This window comes from Typopeltis vanoorti, chromosome 3 (genome assembly GCF_054136105.1).
Source record: "Typopeltis vanoorti isolate ZY-2024b chromosome 3, IOZ_Tvanoo_1.0, whole genome shotgun sequence".
Taxonomy (NCBI): domain Eukaryota; kingdom Metazoa; phylum Arthropoda; class Arachnida; order Uropygi; family Thelyphonidae; genus Typopeltis; species Typopeltis vanoorti.
Window position 1 is genome coordinate 123,751,217 of NC_143551.1, and position 21,190 is coordinate 123,772,406.

A 21,190-nucleotide genomic window follows, 5' to 3' on the forward strand; every position below is an offset into this window, starting at 1 on the left:
TAGTAATCTACTTACTTATTACAATAAAGTGACTGCTTCCTTGGACAGAGGAGAAGGATACACAGTAATATACTTGGATTTCGCAAAAGCTTTTGATAGAGTACCTCAAGATAAGTTGACAGTCAAACTAGAGCAGATGGGGTTGGATATTAGATTAGTGCATTGGATTGGAGACTGGCTATCTGATAGGTATCAACAAGTTGTGTATGGGGGTGCAATATCCAGGAAAAGGAAAGTCACTAGTGGAGTGCCTCAGGGATCTGTTTTAGGGGCATTATTATTTAACTTCTATATTAATGATATTGGCGAAGATTTGGATGAAGATATTCAGTTGTTTGCAGATGATGCAAAGTTGGGACGAACCATAAAGAGTAGTGAAGATGTTGTGGCCTTGCAAGAAGACTTGAATAAATTGAGTGATTGGGCAAGCAAATGGGGATGTGAGTTCAATGTTGCAAAATGTAAGGTTTTAAAATTTGGAAAACAAAGATGGGATGCAGAATTTATGCTTGGTGAGAATATATTGTTGGAAGTAGAGGAAATAAGAGATCTGGGGGTGATAGTGGATAAGGATTTAAAATTTAGGGGACACATCGCCAAAATTGTGAAGACAACACAAAGACTTCTGGGAATGATGTGGAGGACACTGATGTGTAGAAGTAGGGAGATTCTTGTTCCATTGTATAAGGCTTTGATTAGGCCACACATGGACTATTGTGCCCAGATTTGGTCACCCTGGTTTTCAGAAGGATGAAGAGATGTTGGAAAGGGTTCAAAGGCGACTGACTAAGGTAGTTTCTGACCTCTGGAATGTTGAGTATGAGGAAAGATTGAAAAGATGTAATTTGCAGAGTCTAGTGGAGAGAAGGAAGAGGGGAGGTATGATAGAGACCTACAAGTTGGTAAGGGGTTGTTATAGGATCAATGGTGGAGAAGTTCTACAGAGAATAGTTGGAGATCAGGGGAGAACCAGAGGTCATCCCTGGAAACTGTATAAAGAGGGTGTGAGTAGGGGAGTGAGAGGCAGGTTTTTTTCATGCAGAGTTGTGAGTGATTGGAATGCCTTGCCTGAGAGTGTGGTGTCTGCAAGGAGTTTGAATGTGTTTAAGACGCGGTATGATGAGATGTGTGTGAGATAAAAGGACCTCCTAGATGAGTCTTTGACTCCAAGAGGTCTTGTTTAATAATAATAATAATAATAATAATGCTAGTGTCGATTATTATGTTTATGAGTCTCAAAAGTATTGGATTTATTTGTTCAAAGTGTGTTAAAAGGTCAGTGAGTCTTACTTTGTCTATTCCTGGAGTGGTCTTTGGTTTTAGCTGTAAGAGTGCTTCTGTCAGTTCCTGTTTTGTTACGGGTGGAAAATACATGGTTTGTTGTTGACTTTGTGCCGGTAGTTTTTGTTGATCGTTGGTAGATTGTCTTTTTTTAAGTTGTGTGATATTGTTTGTGAAGGTATGGTTGAATGAGTCTGCTAGTTCTTCTTGGTTTGTATCCTGACCAAAATATTTTGCAATAAAATCTTGTGTTGAAGTTTCCTTTTTTCGAGTTACTAATTCGTTAAGTGTAGCCCATATTTGCTTCATGTTGTCGTTATATTCCATGAATTTTTGGAAGTAGTAGTGTCTTTTTGCCCTACAAATTTTTGTTGTTAGTTGATTTCTTGTGTTTTTGTATAATGTTTGTAAATGTGTGCTGGGTGACTTTTTTAGTTTTTTCCATAGATTTCCTTTTACAGTAATATTATTTAGTACATCTCCATTTATCCATGGATTATTGTCTATTTGTCACCTTGTTTGTATAGGCTTTGTTGCTTTTTTGTATATTTCTGTGAACTTTAGTTGGAAATTCTCATATAAAATGTTACTGGATCATTTATTTTAAGTAGGCAATTAGTATGTATTTTTTACAAGGTTGTCAACAATGCTCTTTAATATGATTGAGTTTTGTCGACTTTTGTGGTGGTGGGGGGTGGGGGGGGGAATAAGTAACATAATAAAACGAAGTTGAAACAAAGTAGTGATCAGCAATTCTGACGTTAATTACTGATGATGTATATGTATGAATGGGACCCCGTATGTTGATATGATCAATGCATGATTGCGTTACCGAATTGTTGAGTATTTCTTTTCTTTTGGGGAGTTAATGGTAGGGTTTATGTTGTACTGACTTAGTATATCAAGGTATGTGTTAGTGGTTGAAGAAGCATGGTCAAGAGTATTTATATTAATGTCTCCTATTAGGATGAGCCTATGTGTTGTATGGGGTTCGATGCCACTTAGCTATGCTTCTAACTCATGCTGAAAGCCGAGTGGATTATTATTTGGGGATCTGTATATTATGTTTATTGTGTATTTAATACTACGTTTGTCGCTATTTGTGATTTCCAAAATTAGTGTTTCCACATGTTCGAAATGAGTTTGTTTTTCAGTCACATTGTACTTTTCTTTGATAAATGCCACGATGCCACCTCCTCTTTCGTTTGGTCTAAAGTTGTAGGTTTGGTAATTATCAATGTTGTATGCATAAATTTCTGTGTAATTTATCGCAACTTCGGTCAGTATTAATGCATCTATGTTTGTCAAGGTATAGTTGAGCAGTGTTATCAATGTAAGCCAGTGTTTTTTTTATACTTCTTACGTTTGTGTGTAGGATAGTGAAGTTGGTATTAGTGGAAACGTTGTCTGACCATTTCTTCAAAGAGTCAAAGATGTTGAGAGATCTCCATTATATAGTTTTTAAGTGATTTCTAATCTTGTTCTTAAGGATGTATCTTGTTCTTAAACAACAACAACAACAACAATAATAATAATAATAATATTTTGCATACTTTCTATGCAAAAAAAAAAGTCATGTTTGAGTAATAACTTTAATTAGAATAAATATTTTAACCTCTACATCATCTGGAGAACATATATATGTATGCAGACACACAAGTTATACTACAACTCATAATGGCAAATTACAGAATAATGATTTAGTTAACTGCTGATCCTAGAGCCTCCTCCCCTCATAAAAAATAAAACAACAAAAATAATAATAATTATTATTATTATTATTACGGGCAACTCCAGGGAGTCCTTAGACTCATCGAGGGAGGTCCTAAACATCATGTCCACACAACTATATGACATTCTCACAGTATCTATCATACCTTGCCTTGAACTCACTCCATCATAGCACCCACAACAGACTCTGGCAGCTTATTCCACTCATTTACTACTCTAAAAGTAAAGAACCCAGTTCTAACACTCCTGCTAACCACACTCTTACCCAGATTCCATAGGTGTCCCCTAGTTCTCCCACCACCAGTCCTGATCTCAAATATATCCTCTGAATTTATCTTATACCCTTTAGCAATTTGAATGTCTCAATCATATCTCCCCCTTTTCCGCCTATCAACTAATTGCTGCAAGCCACAAATCTTCAACCTGTTCTCATATGGTTCATTCCATAGACCTGCTATCATCTTAGTCACTCGCCTCTGGATCCTCTCCACCTCCTCCCTATCAAGAAGGAACCTAGGTGACCAAATCTGAGCACAGTAGTCGAGATGAGGTCTTATCAAGGCTCGGTACAGAGGTACAATAACTTGCTTGTCTCTGCTCATCAACGTATTTTTCAACAACCAAGTGAGTTGATGAGCTGATTTAGCTACTTTTGCAATGTGCTCCCTAAACTTCATCTCCCTATCCATCAACACTCCCAAGTCCCCGGCCTCATCAATCTCCTGGAGTACAGTTCCACCAATGTAGTATACTGCTGCTAATCGTTTCACCCCAAAATGCATAACCTTACATTTTGTCACATTAAATTGACATCCATTCTCCTTAGCCCAGAACTCCAATATATCTAAGTCATCCTGCAAGATTTTGACATCTTCTGCATTCACTATTGCCCTACCCAACTTGGCATCATCTGCGAACAAATGAATTGTTCCTCTTAGATTCTTCCCTATATCGTTAATGAACAGATTAAACAGCAGTGGTCCAAGAACAGAACCCTGCGGCACACCACTAGTCACAGGCCGTCTTTTGGACTCTACTCCTGAATAAACTACTCTTTCTCTCCATCAACCACCCACCTATCCATCTCACCAACCCTATATCCATTCTCATATGTTGTAGTTTACGGATTAGAATTCCATGTGGTATCCTGTCAAATGCCTTTGCCAAGTCCAGCAGTATCACTGTAAACCCATTACCCTTATCCAGTTCAGCCGTCACCTTGTTATAAAACTTGAGCAAGTTACTGAGGCATGATCTACCCTTCACAAAGCCATGCTGTCCCCTGTACAGTATCTCAATTTCATCAATCCATTCCTGTATTTTTCCCTTGACTACTTGCTCCAAGACCTTGACAATGACTCCTGATATGCTGATTGGTCGGTGATTTGCAACCGTAGTCTTGGATCCTCCTTTATGCAGTGAAACTATTTTCCCCTCTTTCCACACATTCGGGACTAAACTAGACCCGAGACTCAGATTAAACAACATGGTCAAGGGCACTGATAATTCCTTAGCCGCTTCATGCAAGACCCGTGCCGGTATACCATCCAATCCCACAGATGTATTCACATTAAGGTTCTGTAATAGACTATTCACCTCCACTTCATTCATCACAATTCCTGTATAAACTAATGGTTCCTTCATTTTTTCAATGTCACCACCTGGATGATATACTTTTGCAAAGTGCTTGCTCAGTAACTCCACTATATCGACTGATTCAGTGACCTCCTTACCATCGTCATTCCTTAAAATCATTTTGCCGTGTACAGTTTTTTTCTTGCTTGCAGCATATTGAAAGAACTGTTTGGGATAATAAGAATATGAATAAAATAAAACTGATTATATGAACTACTTAGGTGAGTCAATTGAAAATACTGATAGTCCTGTTATCTCCAGTGGATTAAGAGTAACAGAACTAAATATCCAGACTTAATTTGGTATACCCCCCCCTTCTCCCGACCATGGGAGAGAGGAGGAAGGGAGGTATTGCAAATCAGGTGCATCTGTAACTTATAGTACATGGTACATATGTTAAAAAAATTATCTGAAAAGGAGAATGCTAACAAATATCATTTTTTTAATTATGGTAAATCAGGCCTTGAAAATGTTTCACAGAATTAATTAGAAATATATCCAATTCTTACAACATATCAAAACAGGTACAAATGTAAATTTGAGAAAAACCTGGGAGATCCTAATCAATCTATCTAAACTGAACAAAAAATTCAGTCCTTGGGCCATTGTTGTTCAATCTATACATTAATGACATTAAGAAGGGTCTAACAGGAAATGTGTAATTGTTTGCCGATTATGCAAAGATAGGCAGAGAAATCTGGGATGCTACTACATTTTGTAAGTACTGGGATGATCCAGCACTTACAAAATGATCTTAATAGGTGGAAATTTGGGTACACAAAAATTATTGTCAGGTTAATGTTAGTAAGTGTAAAGTTATCCACATTGCCATGATGAAATTTTCAGTGGCATATTATATTAGTGGGGTAATGCTACAAGAAGCTGATGAGGCTAAGGATCTTGGTGTAATGGTGGATAGCAATTTGAAGTTCAAAAGTCAAATAGCAAGAGTTGCAAATACAACTCAGAGGATAATTGTGATGTTGAAGCAAACTTTGACATGTAAGGATAAGAAAGCCTCTTTATCATTCTGCCTCTTTAAAAGGCCTTGAATATGTCTGCACCTGGATTATTATGCACAGATTTGGTTTCCCAGGTTTCAAGTGGATAAAGCAGCTGTGATAAAGGTGCAAAGAAGAGTTACAAATATTATATTGATATGACATTGATATGATATGACGGAGGTCTATACACTTCTGAATGTATATACACTTCTGAATAGAGAATATCGCCTGATGAAATGTTTCATTATATGAAAGATGAGGAGAGAACAGGCATCCACAAAAGTTAAGTTTGCTTGCAGTCAGGAAAGGGGCTAAGAGCTAGATTTTTCTCTCACAGAGCAGTGAGTGAATGAAATAGTTTGCCTTTATGGGTAGTGGGTGCATCTAGTGTGAATGAATTTAAGGGAAGGTATGACAGCTGGTTTGGGTGATCTATAGCCTCTTTCGATGAATCCTTGACTCCCTGGAGGTCTCAGATAATAATAATAATAAGCTTCTACAAAATTTGGACAGCCACATGTAATTCTTACAAATCCTAAGCAATCAGCTGAAGATATCCTTAAATTATTCTGTCAAAATTCTCTAATATACATCCCTCCTTGAATATATCTTCAAAATATACAAAACAGCAAAATTCCTGGAATAAATAGAACTCTGGGTTGAAGTTTATTCATGATTAGGTGACTTGTATATAGAAGCTAATGATTTCACATTAATTGTCTTGTGCTGAAATGAGAAATTCACTGAAGTGGTTTCCACAGAGGTGGGGCCATTGAAGTGAATGCATTTCCCTGGGATATGAGTGGTTCTGCTCAGTGGTGGGATGAGCCTACCATTGGCCATTGGGAAGAGCCGCAGCTGAGGGTTCTTTTTGTTGGCAGGATGGACCTGTCAACGAATATGGAACCATTGCTGAGTTATTAGTTAAATGATCCTGTAGATCACTTGCTGAGATTAGAGCAATCTGGGTGGGGGGGGGGGGCGTTGAATTACCTGATTTGTTGGAGAATTTCTCTTATTTATATATGGGCTGTTGGAGTGGTCTTGATCACTGAATTCCATTAGATGTTTGCCTATAGTATGGTATGGTTTCTACTGATACTTGGCATCTACTGACAGCTTGTCGAGGCCAGTTCTATTAATATTTTCCCATAGGAGATGAGTGATTCTGCTTGGTGGCAGAGTCAGCCTGTTACTGAGTGGAACTACACTGAGTATCTTTTGAGTGATCAAGATTTAATGAGTCAAATGATACTCTGGGTCACTCATTCACTGAGGTTGGGGGCACTTAAACAATACTTGCTTCCTGTGGAGTAGAGAGGCTTTGTTCAGTGGCAGGTTTTTGCATGTTACTGAGTGGAGCCAACAGTGAGTTTCCTGTCCTTGAGTAATTCTGGTCAAGACTTAATGAGTTAAATAATCCTTTGGGTCACTAATTGAACCAAGGGATTACTCTAGTTTTTGGAGATGTCTCATGCAAACAGATTTTGGGCTAGCTTGCATCCTAGGAAGTAGAGCAGTTCTGGTCAGTGGAAGGGTTTCTTGAGTTTAGCAGTAATCCTCTTGGGCCACTCTGAGTGATCTACAAGATCACTCAGAGTTCTTGGAGAGGTAATCCTGCACCTTCCTGCAATTTAATAATGTTTATCTTTGGGCTAGATTTGGGGGAGTAGAAAAGTTCTGCTTGATTTAAGGTTTTTATCTGTCACTGAATAGAGCCACTAACGAGAGGTTTAGGAGTGATCCTTTTGGGTCACTCCTGAGATTTAGAGAAATCTTGTAGAACACTCAGAGTTTCGGGAAAGAGGTACCACCTGCAAATTAACAGTACCTCAATAAAGGCTGAAATCAGTGATTAATGGCCCTTCCCATAATGCATAGCGTTATACACTGGTGTCCAAAACCTAAGAATAAACAAACACTATTTCTGAAGATTACAACTGAAAATTCAGATGAATCACATGCATTAATTTGTATAACTGACAATTTCAAGTAGAAAGTGGGTACACATTCAAATTTTTGAATCACGTGAAAAGGGGTCACGTGGATACACTCAACAGGATAAAAATCAAAATGCTGCATTAAGGGAACTGTGCATGAAGGAAGCTAGCTCTTTTCATGAAGGAATAAAGTTACAAACTTGGATGTCTTGTAATGTCTCAAAGACATCATCTAGTTGATTTCACGTGAGGAAGAATTATTGGAAAGCTCTTGTAGAAGGCCATAAAATTACGGATATTGCCAGAGAGTTTGGAATCTCACATAATATTGTATCCAAGCTCTGGGCAGCAATTCAAACAATGGAATGTGTTCCAGAGGTACCCTAAGAGGGCATCCTTTCTCTACCATGGTGCATGAAGACAGATTTTTGGTTATCGGCGATATGTAACTGATGCACCAGGTCAGGTCAACTTGAAAGTCAGCTCCATTCAAACATAGGTATGTGCAGAGCCGGTGCTAGGGTCTTTGCCGTCCGCATGCAATGTCTATCTAAGCATCTCCTATAAAGAACCGGGTGTGTGTGGTTCTTTTAAGATAATAAAAATTTACATTATTTGAAATTTCTTTAATAAATTTTGACAGAATAACCACATGTTGGTTCCCTAAATGTCACGAACCGGGGGGGGGGGTGACTACGCAGGATAATCGTTAAAAACCCGAATATTCAAAAAATTCTCAAAAGTTAAAGCAAATTTTGATAAAGCCACTTTACTTTAATCGGTGAATATAATGATACAGGGATTATAGCCTTCTCACTGACCCGAATCACTAACAAAATTAAAATGAATTTTAATTAAAGTTAAAATTTATTTGAACTAAAGTTTAAAACATTTTTGCATTTTAGAAGTTGCTAAATTCTTAGTAACTTGTAAAATTTTTTAATAATTTTTAAAAGTGGAACTATCTTTTAGGAAAATAAAAGAAACTCAAGATAGATGAGAAAATAAGAAAGGAATTCAGAAATAATTAGAACATTTAATATAAGTATTCAAAAAATAACATCTTTACAGAATAACAGAAAATAAATTAAATTACATAAATATACTTGAAATTTTTTTAAATTAAAATTTTAGGATTTTTGATTTCATATTCATAAAATTAGAAATAATGGTCTTAACATCTAATTCCGCACATATATCTTTTCAATAGCTATTAACGCCAAACTAACAAACCTTTTTTGTGACATACTTGTTCTTAAGTAGGTTTTAAATTAAAACCTACTTTTAATCAATTTCAACTTGGAAAAGGAACGTTCACCGCTTACTACACTAACAGGTAAGGTTAATAGTATTCTTAAAGCAATTGAAAAGTTAGGGAAAGATAAATTACTGGACACAATAAAATTAAGAATATCGAAAGGGTTTTGAATATTTAAATTATCCTTCCGAAAAATATCCCAGAAAGCACATAATAGTTCTATTGCATTTACATCTTTATTGTCGCCGTCCTTCAAGAGAATCTCTAAATTTTTCAATTTTTTCGTAAATCTTCGTTATTAATTTGTAGTAATCATCATCATCATCAGCATATGTATCAAGGATTTAGGCCTAGTATGGCCTGTTCCGGCCTTAGAAGTCATCGTTGAATCATTTAAGAGGACGTCCTGGTTTTCTTTTTCCTAATGGCTTGTACTTTAAGGCTTGTTTCGGTAATCTTTCTGTTTTCATTCTTTGAATGTGTTCCATCCATTTATGTTTATATTTTTTTATTTTTTCAATTACTGGTTCTTGGTTTAATTCTTTCATAATATCTTCGATTCTTTTGCGATCAAATAGGGTATACTTTGCAGTTTATCTCATAAACTTCATTTCTGCTGTTGTTAATCTTTGTTTGTCTTTTTGTTTTATTGTCCAGATTTCGCTTCCATACATTAAGACCGGTAGGGCTAATGTATTGTATACTTTTAGCCTGGTTTGTTTTTGAACTAGGTTTGGTTTAAATATAGAGTTAATTACTCCTGTTATTTTTAAATATTTTGCAATTTTTATGTTTTTATCGTTTTCATTTTCATAAGTGATCATACATCCTAGGTAGTTAAATGAATTCACCTGTTCTAAGATCTTGTTATCTAATACTATTTTAGTTCTTGCTGGATCTTGTCCTTTAAAGGCCATAGTTTTCGATTTTTCCGTTGATATTATCATACCATAATCTTTGGATATCTCATTTAGATTTAAAATAGCTTTCTGTAAGTTATCCTCAGAATTTGTAATTATTATTTGGTCGTCTGCAAAGAGGAGAGTGTTTAAGTTAACTGTAGGTGAAAGTTTAATTCCTTGATGTAAATTTTTACTCCATTTTATTATTATTTCATTTAAGTAGATATTAAAAAGAGTTCTGAGAGGGGACATCCCTGTCGGACCCCTTGGTTTATCTCTCTTGTATATGATAGCTCGTGATTTAATCTTATTTGTATTTGAAATATTTTTGAAATTTTTTTTTTTTTTTTTTTTTTTAATTTGTAGTAATCTATACAAGAAATTGAAATCATCATAATATATTTTTAGTTGTTCTAAACGTTCTATTAACGAACACATTGCAATGTCTACAAGTGTATAAAACACATTCACTCTAAATTTATCTTCTGGCGATTGTGGTGTTTCGTCATGATGCTCGTAGTCAAATTGTCGTGTCTTCTTTTGTTGTCACACTTCCATACAGTTTTAAATTCTTGTTCTCTGTCCACCTCTTCACTCAGTTCTTTTGCCGTTTTAGAACTTCTTTAAAATTTGTATCTGATCGATACTCTTGTAAGAATATTTTTAAGTTTTTGATAGATTCTAGAGCAAGTGTAATGTTCATATTTTTGTCTTGAAGCATTGAAGCATTTTACTTACAGGGTTTATTCTGTTAAGTAAATCATGTCAAGTTATAAGAGAGAAAATAAATTTGTAGACCTTTATTTTAGCACATAATGGTTGTGTTGGATTCTAATTATGTAGAAAATAGAATAAATGTTGTTTGATTCAGAATCCAACATGACTTTCCGTCACAAGAACTATATGTGTAAATATTATTTGATGTAAATAACATAAATTATAATTGATATTATATAACTACCTTAATTATGTCAAATATTTAATTGCTTAATCAAAGAAATGTGTTAATGGTAAATAGATTCTGTATTAATTATTATTAAGCTATTTTGTTTATTGTTATATCAGTATTATAAAATCTTATGTTCGTAATTTAACTGCGCATTTATTGAAATGCGATCATTCTATTTATTCCTTTTGTGAAAGCTTAATGTTATGTAATAACTCAATGTAGTTGTATAGCGTAATGTAACATTCGCGAGAATGTTTACGTCTATCGGTTGTCATGGAGACGCGTGAAAATAAACGGGCGCGTGTGAAGGGAGCGTTTGTGGAGAAGAGAGAAATAGATACGCAGTAGTAAGTAGGGAGTCGGAACGGAACTTTGGAACTATAAGGTAGCAAGGAAGTAAACTAAAGAAGTAGATGTAATTAAAAGGTTCTTGGGGAAGAATTGAGTAGATATTTTTTTCATAAGTGAATCTTATAGTTGGCTGAAAGCAAAGTCAGCCGTAGTAATAAAGGAAATTATTGCCGTAATCGGATAATTAGAGAACTGGACATTCAAAGAAGAATTCTGAATAAATCCAGTCAGTCTACAATTACGACTTATTTCTATACTACGAAAAAAGGAATTGTACGGAGTTAAACTAGTTGATGAATGAAAAATAAGAATAATTAATGTACCTTATAGTTTTTATCTGGAGTTTTGAAGCGCGATTAATAAAGCTTAGTTATAACCTTGGAGAATTTTTATAAATGTGTTTCGCAAGTATGATAAATACAAATTGAAAGTGTGCTCACAAAATATGGGAAGTGCTGAAGATTATTTCTGGTAAGGACAGTCACATTAGTTTATTTCAGTGTATGAAGATTTAAGTATTAGTTCCGTTGCGCTGTTTGTAACATTAACTGTAGCTTACCATCGAGGCTGAGAGTTGAACTATAGACATTGAAATGATATCTACCGTGGTTAGTGCCTGTTATGAGTTAATCGTAGAGTGTAGCTGAGAGACACAAGGAAACTGTTTAAATAAGAATTTCTATTGTAATAAGTTGAGTATAGGAACTTTGTGATTCTGAAACTGTGAAATTGTATGTGAAAGTTTGGAAGATTGATTTATTGTGAATGACTTGACCTGATGTACTAGCTTGACTGAGTTATCATATTTAAAAGTGGAATACATGTATTTTGTTATATAACCATATATTAAATGTTTTGTTTGTTAATATAAATATTGTGTTTGCCTGAATTTCTTTTTACTGCACCGTTCACAAAAATTCGGATCTAGCGGGAATCCCAGAAGGAAAGAAAATAAATACCATCGGCCTGAATGAGTGAAAAGACTGCTAACTAATTTTGAATTAATCTTACTAATTCATATAGACTTATCTAAGGATAGAGTGGCGCAGTATAATAGAAATTTCTCTACCCTTAGATCAGTGATTAATTTGCAATTAGTTTTCCTTTATTTTATGAAAGTGACTTTTAGCAAGATGGCGGATTTAGAACATAACATGAAAATAGAACGTCACGACAAATGGCGCAGTCGGCAGGATGTGATTTAATTGATAGAAAGTAATTTAACAGCTGTAGATTAACAGATTTAATTTAACTTGGTAATAATAATTGTGAAATTGCTCCCTGAAAATTTAAAAGGTAAATTGAATAGATCACAATGAACTGGTTGTAATCAGAAATCAGGCAAAGATAAAGTTTTTTTTTGAAATTAAAGGATTATATTATTTGAATTGATGCTCCAATTATCACAATGGCTGTTACTTCCAATTCAGAGATGGAAAACAGTGAATTTTTTAGAAGTATGAATCCCCAACAAGTAATTCCCCAATTTTCAGGAGAAGACTCTGATGATGTATTATCTTTTTTTACTTATGTTGAGAAACTCAGAGAAACAGCAGGTTGGACAGACTTTCAGTTGTTGGTATTACTTAGAAACAAACTAATTGGTAAAGCTAAGACATATTTTTTTTCATCTCCTGTACTTAAGGAAACTTTTGAATACAAGAAATTTAAGGAGGTCTTGCTATCTCAATTTTGTAAACGGAGGAGTGTTGGACCAAATTTGTGGAAGCTACAGAGGATTATACAAAAGGACAAAGAATGTGTTGGTGATTTCTACAATCGGCTACTAACTCTCTCTGAAAGTTTAAATGTATCCAATGAAGACAAACCTCATTTGGATTGGGCAGTTTATCAACAATTTAGACAAGGTGTCAGACAAGAACTGAGGGAGACAGCCTATAAGAAGAAGATAACCTCACTAGAGGAATGTCTTATAGCTGTCAAGGAAAAGGAACAGATGATTGGAGACCTTTGCCTTTCATCTAATATTGGCCTTGTAAACATAGTAGAAACAACTGATTGTTCCATAGGAGTAAATAAATCCTCAAAAGAGAACAGAAAGAAAGAAGATGAAAGGAAAATCATTAGAGAGAATCCTATTGATCAAAACTGTATGTCCGACACGAAGGAACAAACCAACAAGAAATTATTCAAGGAAGTAAAAGACATTGTTCACCAGGAAGTAGAAAAATTACAACAGCCAATGAAGAATAAATTAGATGAAGTAATGAAAAAATTGACAGAAATGACTGTAGGATTTCAAGAAAATTTCAATCCCACAGCAGAACATATTAGTAAAGTTGTCAAACTGGAGGTTGAGAAGCAAAATAAACCAATATTGGCTAAATTGGATAGAGTAGTGGAAGCCCTGGAGAATGTTCGACAGCAAATTCCCATTGATCCTCAAGCTCAGACAAGGAGAAAATTTCTCAGAGATGATGGAGATCCTCCCAAATGTTTTAATTGCAACAAGATTGGTCACATCGCTAGGAATTGCTACTTTAATAAAAGAAACTACTCTAACAGCAGAAGAAACTCTAATTTTGGACATATTTCTAACAGAACATATAATAAAGCTCAAAATTTCCCTAGATCAAGAGAGTTAATGATGAAGGTTACAGGATGTGTCAAAGGTCATAATTGTAACATTCTATTTGACACAGGTTGTAATGCCTCAATCATCAGTAAGCATTATTTCCTGAAGTTAAAAGATAGATTATGGAAGGATGTCACCAATTTATGGAGACCTGTAAGAATTTCCACTCTTTCTAATTCGAGATCTACAGCATATGAAAAAGTTCGTGCACAAATTTATATACCTGACATCAACCTCTGTGTATATCAAGATCTATTGATAGTCCCTTTCTCTCCTAGCTTAAATGCTCACATAATATTAGGAACAAATTTTATGGAGAAGCATCACTTCTCTTGTGACTTTTCCACAGGTCAAATATCCATATTGAATAGAAGAATACGTGTTAAAAGAAACAATAACTCTGAGTGCACAGGAACAAGGCAACTAACAAGAAGATTTTGTGTGCCTAATCGAGAAGAACAACCTGATAAGATGCAATCATCTATAGACAAACAAGCTGTGAAAAATACTGATTTAAGCCCTACTATACTTGATCAGCCTGTTATTCAACTTGCCACTGACTTGACATCAAAACTTCAAGTATCTGATTCTGAGCAAGAAATTTGTACTGAGAATCAATTACCAGCCTTATTGCTGAGTTTCTTTATTAAAATTTTAATTATTTAAAATTTCAAAAAGTGCATCGTACTTTTCTCCTAACTGACATCGTGGAGGGCGGATTGCATTAATTTTACTTTCCCATCGTGTTTCTGATGGCTGTTTCAATGTTACATTTTTTGCAAACTTTAAAAGGATTGCCCAACGTTTGTAAGAGAATGAAAAGATATTGTATATTTCTTGAATAATTGCAAAGAAACTAATTGTATCTGCGTTCACTTTGGCTGCATCGTTAATGATTAAATTTAGAGTATGAGCAGCATATGGCATGTAAAAAGTTCGAGGAATTTTGTTCAAAAGCAAATTTTGGAGCCCATATTTTTCCCTTTCATATTTGCCCCATTGTCATATCCTTGACCTCGCATGTCTTCAATGGGAATGTTCCATTTTTCCAGTTGTTCCATTATTGTTGCACATAAACCACATCCTGTGGAATCTGATATATCTGCAAAACCTAAAAAGTTTTCCCTGATCTTGATAATTCCATTGTCACAAGAAACAAAGTGAATAATAATGGTAATTTGTTCTGTTTTACTTGCATCAGGTGTGCAGTCTAAAATTATGGAATAACATTTAGATTTTAGAATTGATAATAAAATTGTATCCCTGATTGCATTACTTAAAGTTTCCAATATTTCATTTTGACTGTCTTTACTCAAATAGTGTACTCTATTGTTTCGTTTTAGAGCCTTTTCAACATGATTTTCCATAACTGGATCAAACTTCGCAAACAGTTCGACTAATTTTAAAAAATTGCTGTTATTCCTTTCATATAATTTATCAGATGATCTGCAAAAAGCTAAATTTTGGCTACCAAGGAATTTTATAATTTCAATCAAGCATTCTAAAACACTCGTCCAATGTTTCTTTTCCATTTCATACATGCTTTGAGTCTGGCAATCAATAGTAGTTTTGTTTTTTAAATTTTTATCAAGTTCCTTCCATTTTAAGAAATTTTTCATGAGAGTAAAACTAGTCTCATGTCTATGTAAAGTTGTACTTACATTTCTCCAATCGTTATTAAAATAACCTTCTACAAGACTACTTGATTCAGTAGGTGTGAAAAGTTTGCAACAAAAGCAAAAAAACAGAATTTAAAGTTTCAGAATAAATGAGCCATGTTCTTGGTACGAGCTCCCTGTTTTCCATTTTTCTATTACATGTCGCCAAATTTACGACCATATGTATCTCTGGGATATATTATATTTTTCTTCTGAACAGGCCCCATTTCAATTAAAAAACTCGTAATTTTTCATCAATATTTCCCCATTCACCTGGATCTTCTAAATTTACAGAGACTAACAATGTGTTAGTTTTGTGGTAAACTATAACTAAATCTTCTCCTAACTGTTTTTCACTTAAATTATGCGTCTTGTTATCTTGTTCAATAGTTGCAATAGTACTTTCATGCAAACTGGATGATGTGCATGGTTCTTCAACTCTGATTTCTGATGTATCGAGTTGGTTACAATCTGCATCAGAATATTTTAATATTTTAACAAATTTATTAAGAGCCCCAGTTTTTTTCTTAATATCTGCTTCTTTCACAGCATGACGCTTACGATTTTGTGCACTGGATAACTTTCTTTTAATTTTTGATTCCATTTCTATTTTATACCCACAAGAAATTATTACACAACACGACACAGAGACGAAATAATAGTTCGCACTGCACTACAGTCAGTAGTCTACTGAGATGCATACCATATGACTGGTTAACTAGTAACAAATGTTTTGTATGAAAATTCGTTTCTGCACATAAAAACCGTTCACAATTTCACTTTAGATAGACTGCAGTGAACACAACATTCTGCAGGCAAGCATTTAGCCTGCTCTCACTGCAAAATTGTAAACAGCTGGCTGATCAAAGAGGCAGCAATATACAATTTTTTTTAATTTTTATTCAGTGTATCCGACCTTATTTATTTTAATATTGATCATTCTAGGAATTTTTTGTTTTCATGATAAAAATTTTGTTTCTTAAAAACGAACTTATGAACGGTGCCCCGGTGCCCCCTTCGTAGCAGCGCCTGCATGCACCGCATGCCCGCTTTCGCCAGCCCTGGGTATGTGGATATCTCAACACTGTAGCAAGACATCTATGACAAGTATGCCTATACGCCTGTAGGTCTGTAGTCTGCATCCTTTATTCATAGATTATTGTAGAGCATGTTTTCAGTGGTGTTGTATCTATAAAAACTGGACAAGACAATAATGGGCTAATGTACTCTTTACAGATGAGAGTCATTTTAGTCTTTCCTCCAACTTGAGACAACATTTGATCTGGTATGAAAGCGGTACTATTTACTCTCATGAGAATTTTTTTGAAAGGGATAAATACAGAGGTGGTGGGATAATGGTGTGCAGAGGCATTATGTTTAATAGATGCAACGAGCTGCAATTGATGAAAAAAAAAAAAGGGAAATGACTGCTGAATGATACTGCAATGAAGTTCTTCAACATCATGTTCGCTTGTTCCATGGTGAGGTAGGGGTGAAATATTCATTTTTATGGATGACAATGCCACACCACATCATACATGAGCAGTGGAGATACTTCTGGAGACCAAGGATATTAATTGAATCAAGTGGCCAGCACACAGCAGAGTGGGCTAGTTTGCCTGAATCACTTGGTGCTAAGCATAGTACAATATTTTGAAAGCTGCAATGCAGTTCAGGGTGAATATATTTCATACTGAAATGTCTCTCCGCATAGTTCTCTGTAAGTTCACTGTACATTAATTTCTTAACTATGTCCTTCAGAAATTTGTAACCTTTGCCAAAAACATATCACAATTTAATTTGTACGAAAATTTTAAGCCATTTTTTGTGTAATATAATTTATTAGTATGCTGGCAATAAATTTATGTCCACATTCGGCTGCAGTCACGAAAATTCTTTCATCCCCTAAAGAGTTCCATGTGGTATTCTGCCAAATGCCTTTACAAAATCCAGCAGTATCACTCTGTATCTCTTCCCTTTATCCAACACCACCAGCAGTCATGCTATTATAAAAAGTTAGTAAATTACGAAGGCATTACTGACTCTTCACAAAGCCATGCTGCAACTTATGGTTTATCATATTCTTATCCACTGATTCCAGAGTTCTCTCTTTGACCAACTTTTCCAGTACTTTTACTACCACTCCTGCGATATCGATTGGTCTATAATTTGCTACTGCAATCTTAGAGCCACCTTCAGTCAAGAGAATTATTTTGAACTCCTTCCACTTCCTTCGGACTTTGCCAGAGCTCAGACTTAAATTAAACAGTCTAGTCAGAGGCATTGCTAATTATCTAGAACATTCTTGTAAAATGTGAGATGTTATCCCATCTAATCCCATGGCCAAATTTACATTGAGATTCATTCTGCAATGTCGTAAGTACTTCTAATTCATCAACCTCTGTTCTCCCATCAGTCCCTGTAACATCTGTCACAGCAATATCCCACTGGGATGATATACTCTTGTAAAGTTGTCACTCAATAAATAACTCAACTATTTCATTTGCTTCTGCCATCTTGCTACCATTGGCACTCATTAAAGTTATTTTTCTGCAGTCATTCTTCCTCTTGCTAGCCACATAACAAAAGAACCCTCGGTATTTCCTTGGGCTTGATTAGCTAATTTCTTCTCATAATCTAATTATGTTTCCTTATGATTGTGGTCACATTTCTTTCCTAACTTTTATATTGTTTGTGAGCTTGTTGGTCACCATTCTCCTTAAATACCCTCCACAACATTTTCTTTTTCTGCAGCTCCTGCTTAATGATACTACTCATTCATCTAACCCACACCTGATTAATCCTCCTGGCCTGGAGTATATAGTCTGATACTGCTTCTTCCAAATACCCCACCAAAATCTCATAGGCACTGCTAATATCTTTCCCTTGCAGATTTTTATGGAATGGTACTGCTTGTAATGGTACTGCCTGAGCTTGTAATAATTACTTGCATTTTAGTTCCACATATACCCCCCCCCCCCTTCTTGACTGAAAATTGCACATTTAGCAACCTTCCAAGTCAAGACCATGTGTTTACTCCCCCTAATCAGATGCAACATGGCCACTTTGGTTATAGGCAGATAACCATTCAGATCCTATGACAACATCCAATACTCTCATACCCCCAAGTCTCCTCCATTTCCTGGTATGAAATGATGTTCCATCACATGCTGAAGCAGCATGTGATGGAACATCATTTCATACCAGGAAAACAAGATTTTGTCCCATTTTTGTTGTGCTCCTCTAAGCATAGAATCACCCTACAAAATTTTATCATTACCCTCTTTTTCTCATTAAACTCTTGTTTCTTACCTTGAACATCATGTTATTTTTTGATCTCAGCTCTATAAATCTCTTGATATTTCTGCCATTTAAATATAATATAATAATAATACATTATATAATACATTAGAACTGTATTGTGGACAGGTTTTGAATTAAATAATCTGAAAACCCTGTTTTAAAGACTAAACATGGAACTTTTCAAACCACTTCAGGTTTCCAATAAGTAGGTTTCAAATGTAATTGATGTATGTTCTGAAGATATTCAACAAACATTCATGCCAATGATGGATTCAAAAACCCACAGCCAGTTGATCGAATACTAACTAAATGGCCACCAAGGCCAGCTAAATTATGTTCTTTAGTGATGATGATGCAATGTTGTACCAAGTCACATTTTGAATGAAGTGAATAGTAGATGTTGATTGGTACTGTTAAGGCTTCAATGCAAGAATATATAAGGTGTATGACAGTGAAAAAAAGAGAACTGGAGTTCAGATGATTGTGAAAAGGACTGCTGAAACTGAGAAGGATATAAGAAGTGGTAAATAAAGAAATTAGTATTACTAGGATTTGATACAACCATAGCTGGATTACTCTGCTCCTGATCAGTTTCCTGGATTTTGGAAGAAAGGATTGGGGAAAGAAGAAGTGCAGAGAGGACCAAAATAATCAGTATGTTATTAATATGATAATGATACCAAGCAATGCAATATAATTCCATGCACTTGACAAAACAAACAAACAAAAAAATCTTATCAGTTAATTCTAAAACTGGAGATACTAAAAATGTAAAAACAAATCAGAAAATTCCTTTTATATCACTGTTATTTAAATATATCTAAAATGCATTCTCACCAAATTTTCTGAAGCATCTCCAGGATTTTTCAAATATTTATTTACTGTTTCACATGCACTAATTAGATGTGGACTCAATTCAGCCCTAAATTTAAAAATAGTATTAAATATATGATAGCTACTTAATATGCAATTAGCATATTTTATATATAATGTTGTATGTACACATATATAAAACATATATAAAATTAATATATATGTACACATAAAAATATCTTGACCATGTAAATCAGTGTTACTATTCAGAACATTTTACATCAATCAACTTTTTCTTTTAATCAGAAAAACACAGAGCTATGTAACATCAGAAAGTGATCTTAGTAAGTAATTAAATAGTTACCATGTATATTATATAATATACATTACCATGTATATTATATAATTACCATGTATATATTATATATATATAAGGTGCCTCCATGGAGTCAAAAGACTCATCACGGGAGACCCAACATTGACATACTAACTGTTATTCACACAATACCTGTCGTACTTCCCCTTAAACTCATTCACAGATGAAGCATTCACAACCACCTCTGGCAAATGCATTCCACCCATTTACAAACCCTCTAAGCAAAAAATCTAGTCCTAACACCCTTGTTAACCACACTCTTACACAATCTCCAGGGATGACCCCTTGTTCTCTCCCTTCCTGCACTGGTCTTAAAAAAGTTATCAGTATCAATACTATAAAGCCTTTTTAATAATTTATATGCCTTTATCATACTCCTCTCCTACGTCTATCAACAAGTTTTTGAAGCCTACAGACTCTCAATCTATCCTCGTAGGAGACATCCCACAGGCCTGCAACAATTTTCATAACCCACCTCTGAATCCTCTCCACCATTTCCACATTACCAAGAAATCCAGGTGACTAGATCTGTGCACATTAGTCCAAATGAGGTCTTATTAATGCCTTATAAAGTGAGACAATCACTTCCTTATCCCTGCTTGTCAGTGTGTTCTTCAATAACCATGTAATCTGATGTGAAGTTTTGGCAACCTTTGCAATATGCCCTCGAAACTTAAGTTCTCTGTCTACAATAACTCCCAAGTCTCATCAACTTTTTTGCAGTTCATTTCCATTAATATAGTACACAGCAGGTGATCTCATCCTTCCGAAGTGCATCACCTTAATATAACTGCAGTATATTCATAGGTTTAGATTCCCACTCATTGAAAGCTAAACCACTGATGAGACTTCAGCAAAGGTAACATAATTGGTGCATGATGCATTATGGGATATCTATGGTACTTAGATATGGGATATCTAAGTACCATATGTAGTCATATGGTAGTCAGTATAGTAAGCTACTCTCGTTATGCTATTAACAAGAACCTATGCATATACAGGACACATGAAAACACGAACACAACTTCTAGTTGACTATAATATGCTATTTGATCAAGTGGATAAACTATACAGTGTTTATAATGTTATTTCCAGGCCTTCATAGAGTTATAAAAAGATAAACTCCTAATATTCCGAATAGTAATCAGATAATATAAAGGAATATGTGTTAGACATGTTGTTATATACTTAGAAGGTTAACCCATTCGTAGAAAAAAATAGAATTTATCAAAACTCCAATATATCTGGAGAATGATGCAACAGGAAAACACACTCTAATAATGAATTTTCCTGTCAACTCAGCTGTGATGAGACATGAGCTAGTAAGCACATACTATGTGACTCATTATTTTGGGATTCATGTTTTGAATGTAGTTAACTTATTCATCTTCTC

General features: G+C 34.9%; 1 protein-coding gene across 5 annotated transcripts in view; it reads right to left on the reverse strand.

Moving 5' to 3' along the window:
* The window catches only part of LOC150108537 (uncharacterized), a 284,792-nt gene that overhangs the window by 104,259 nt on the left and 159,343 nt on the right, over nt 1-21,190 (reverse strand). For all 5 annotated transcript variants that reach the window (XM_090415967.1, XM_090415968.1, XM_090415966.1 and 2 more), the window contains one exon: nt 19,446-19,530. In XM_090415967.1, coding sequence (XP_090272093.1) covers nt 19,446-19,530 — 85 coding nt within the window. The remainder of the gene's footprint in view (nt 1-19,445; nt 19,531-21,190) is intronic.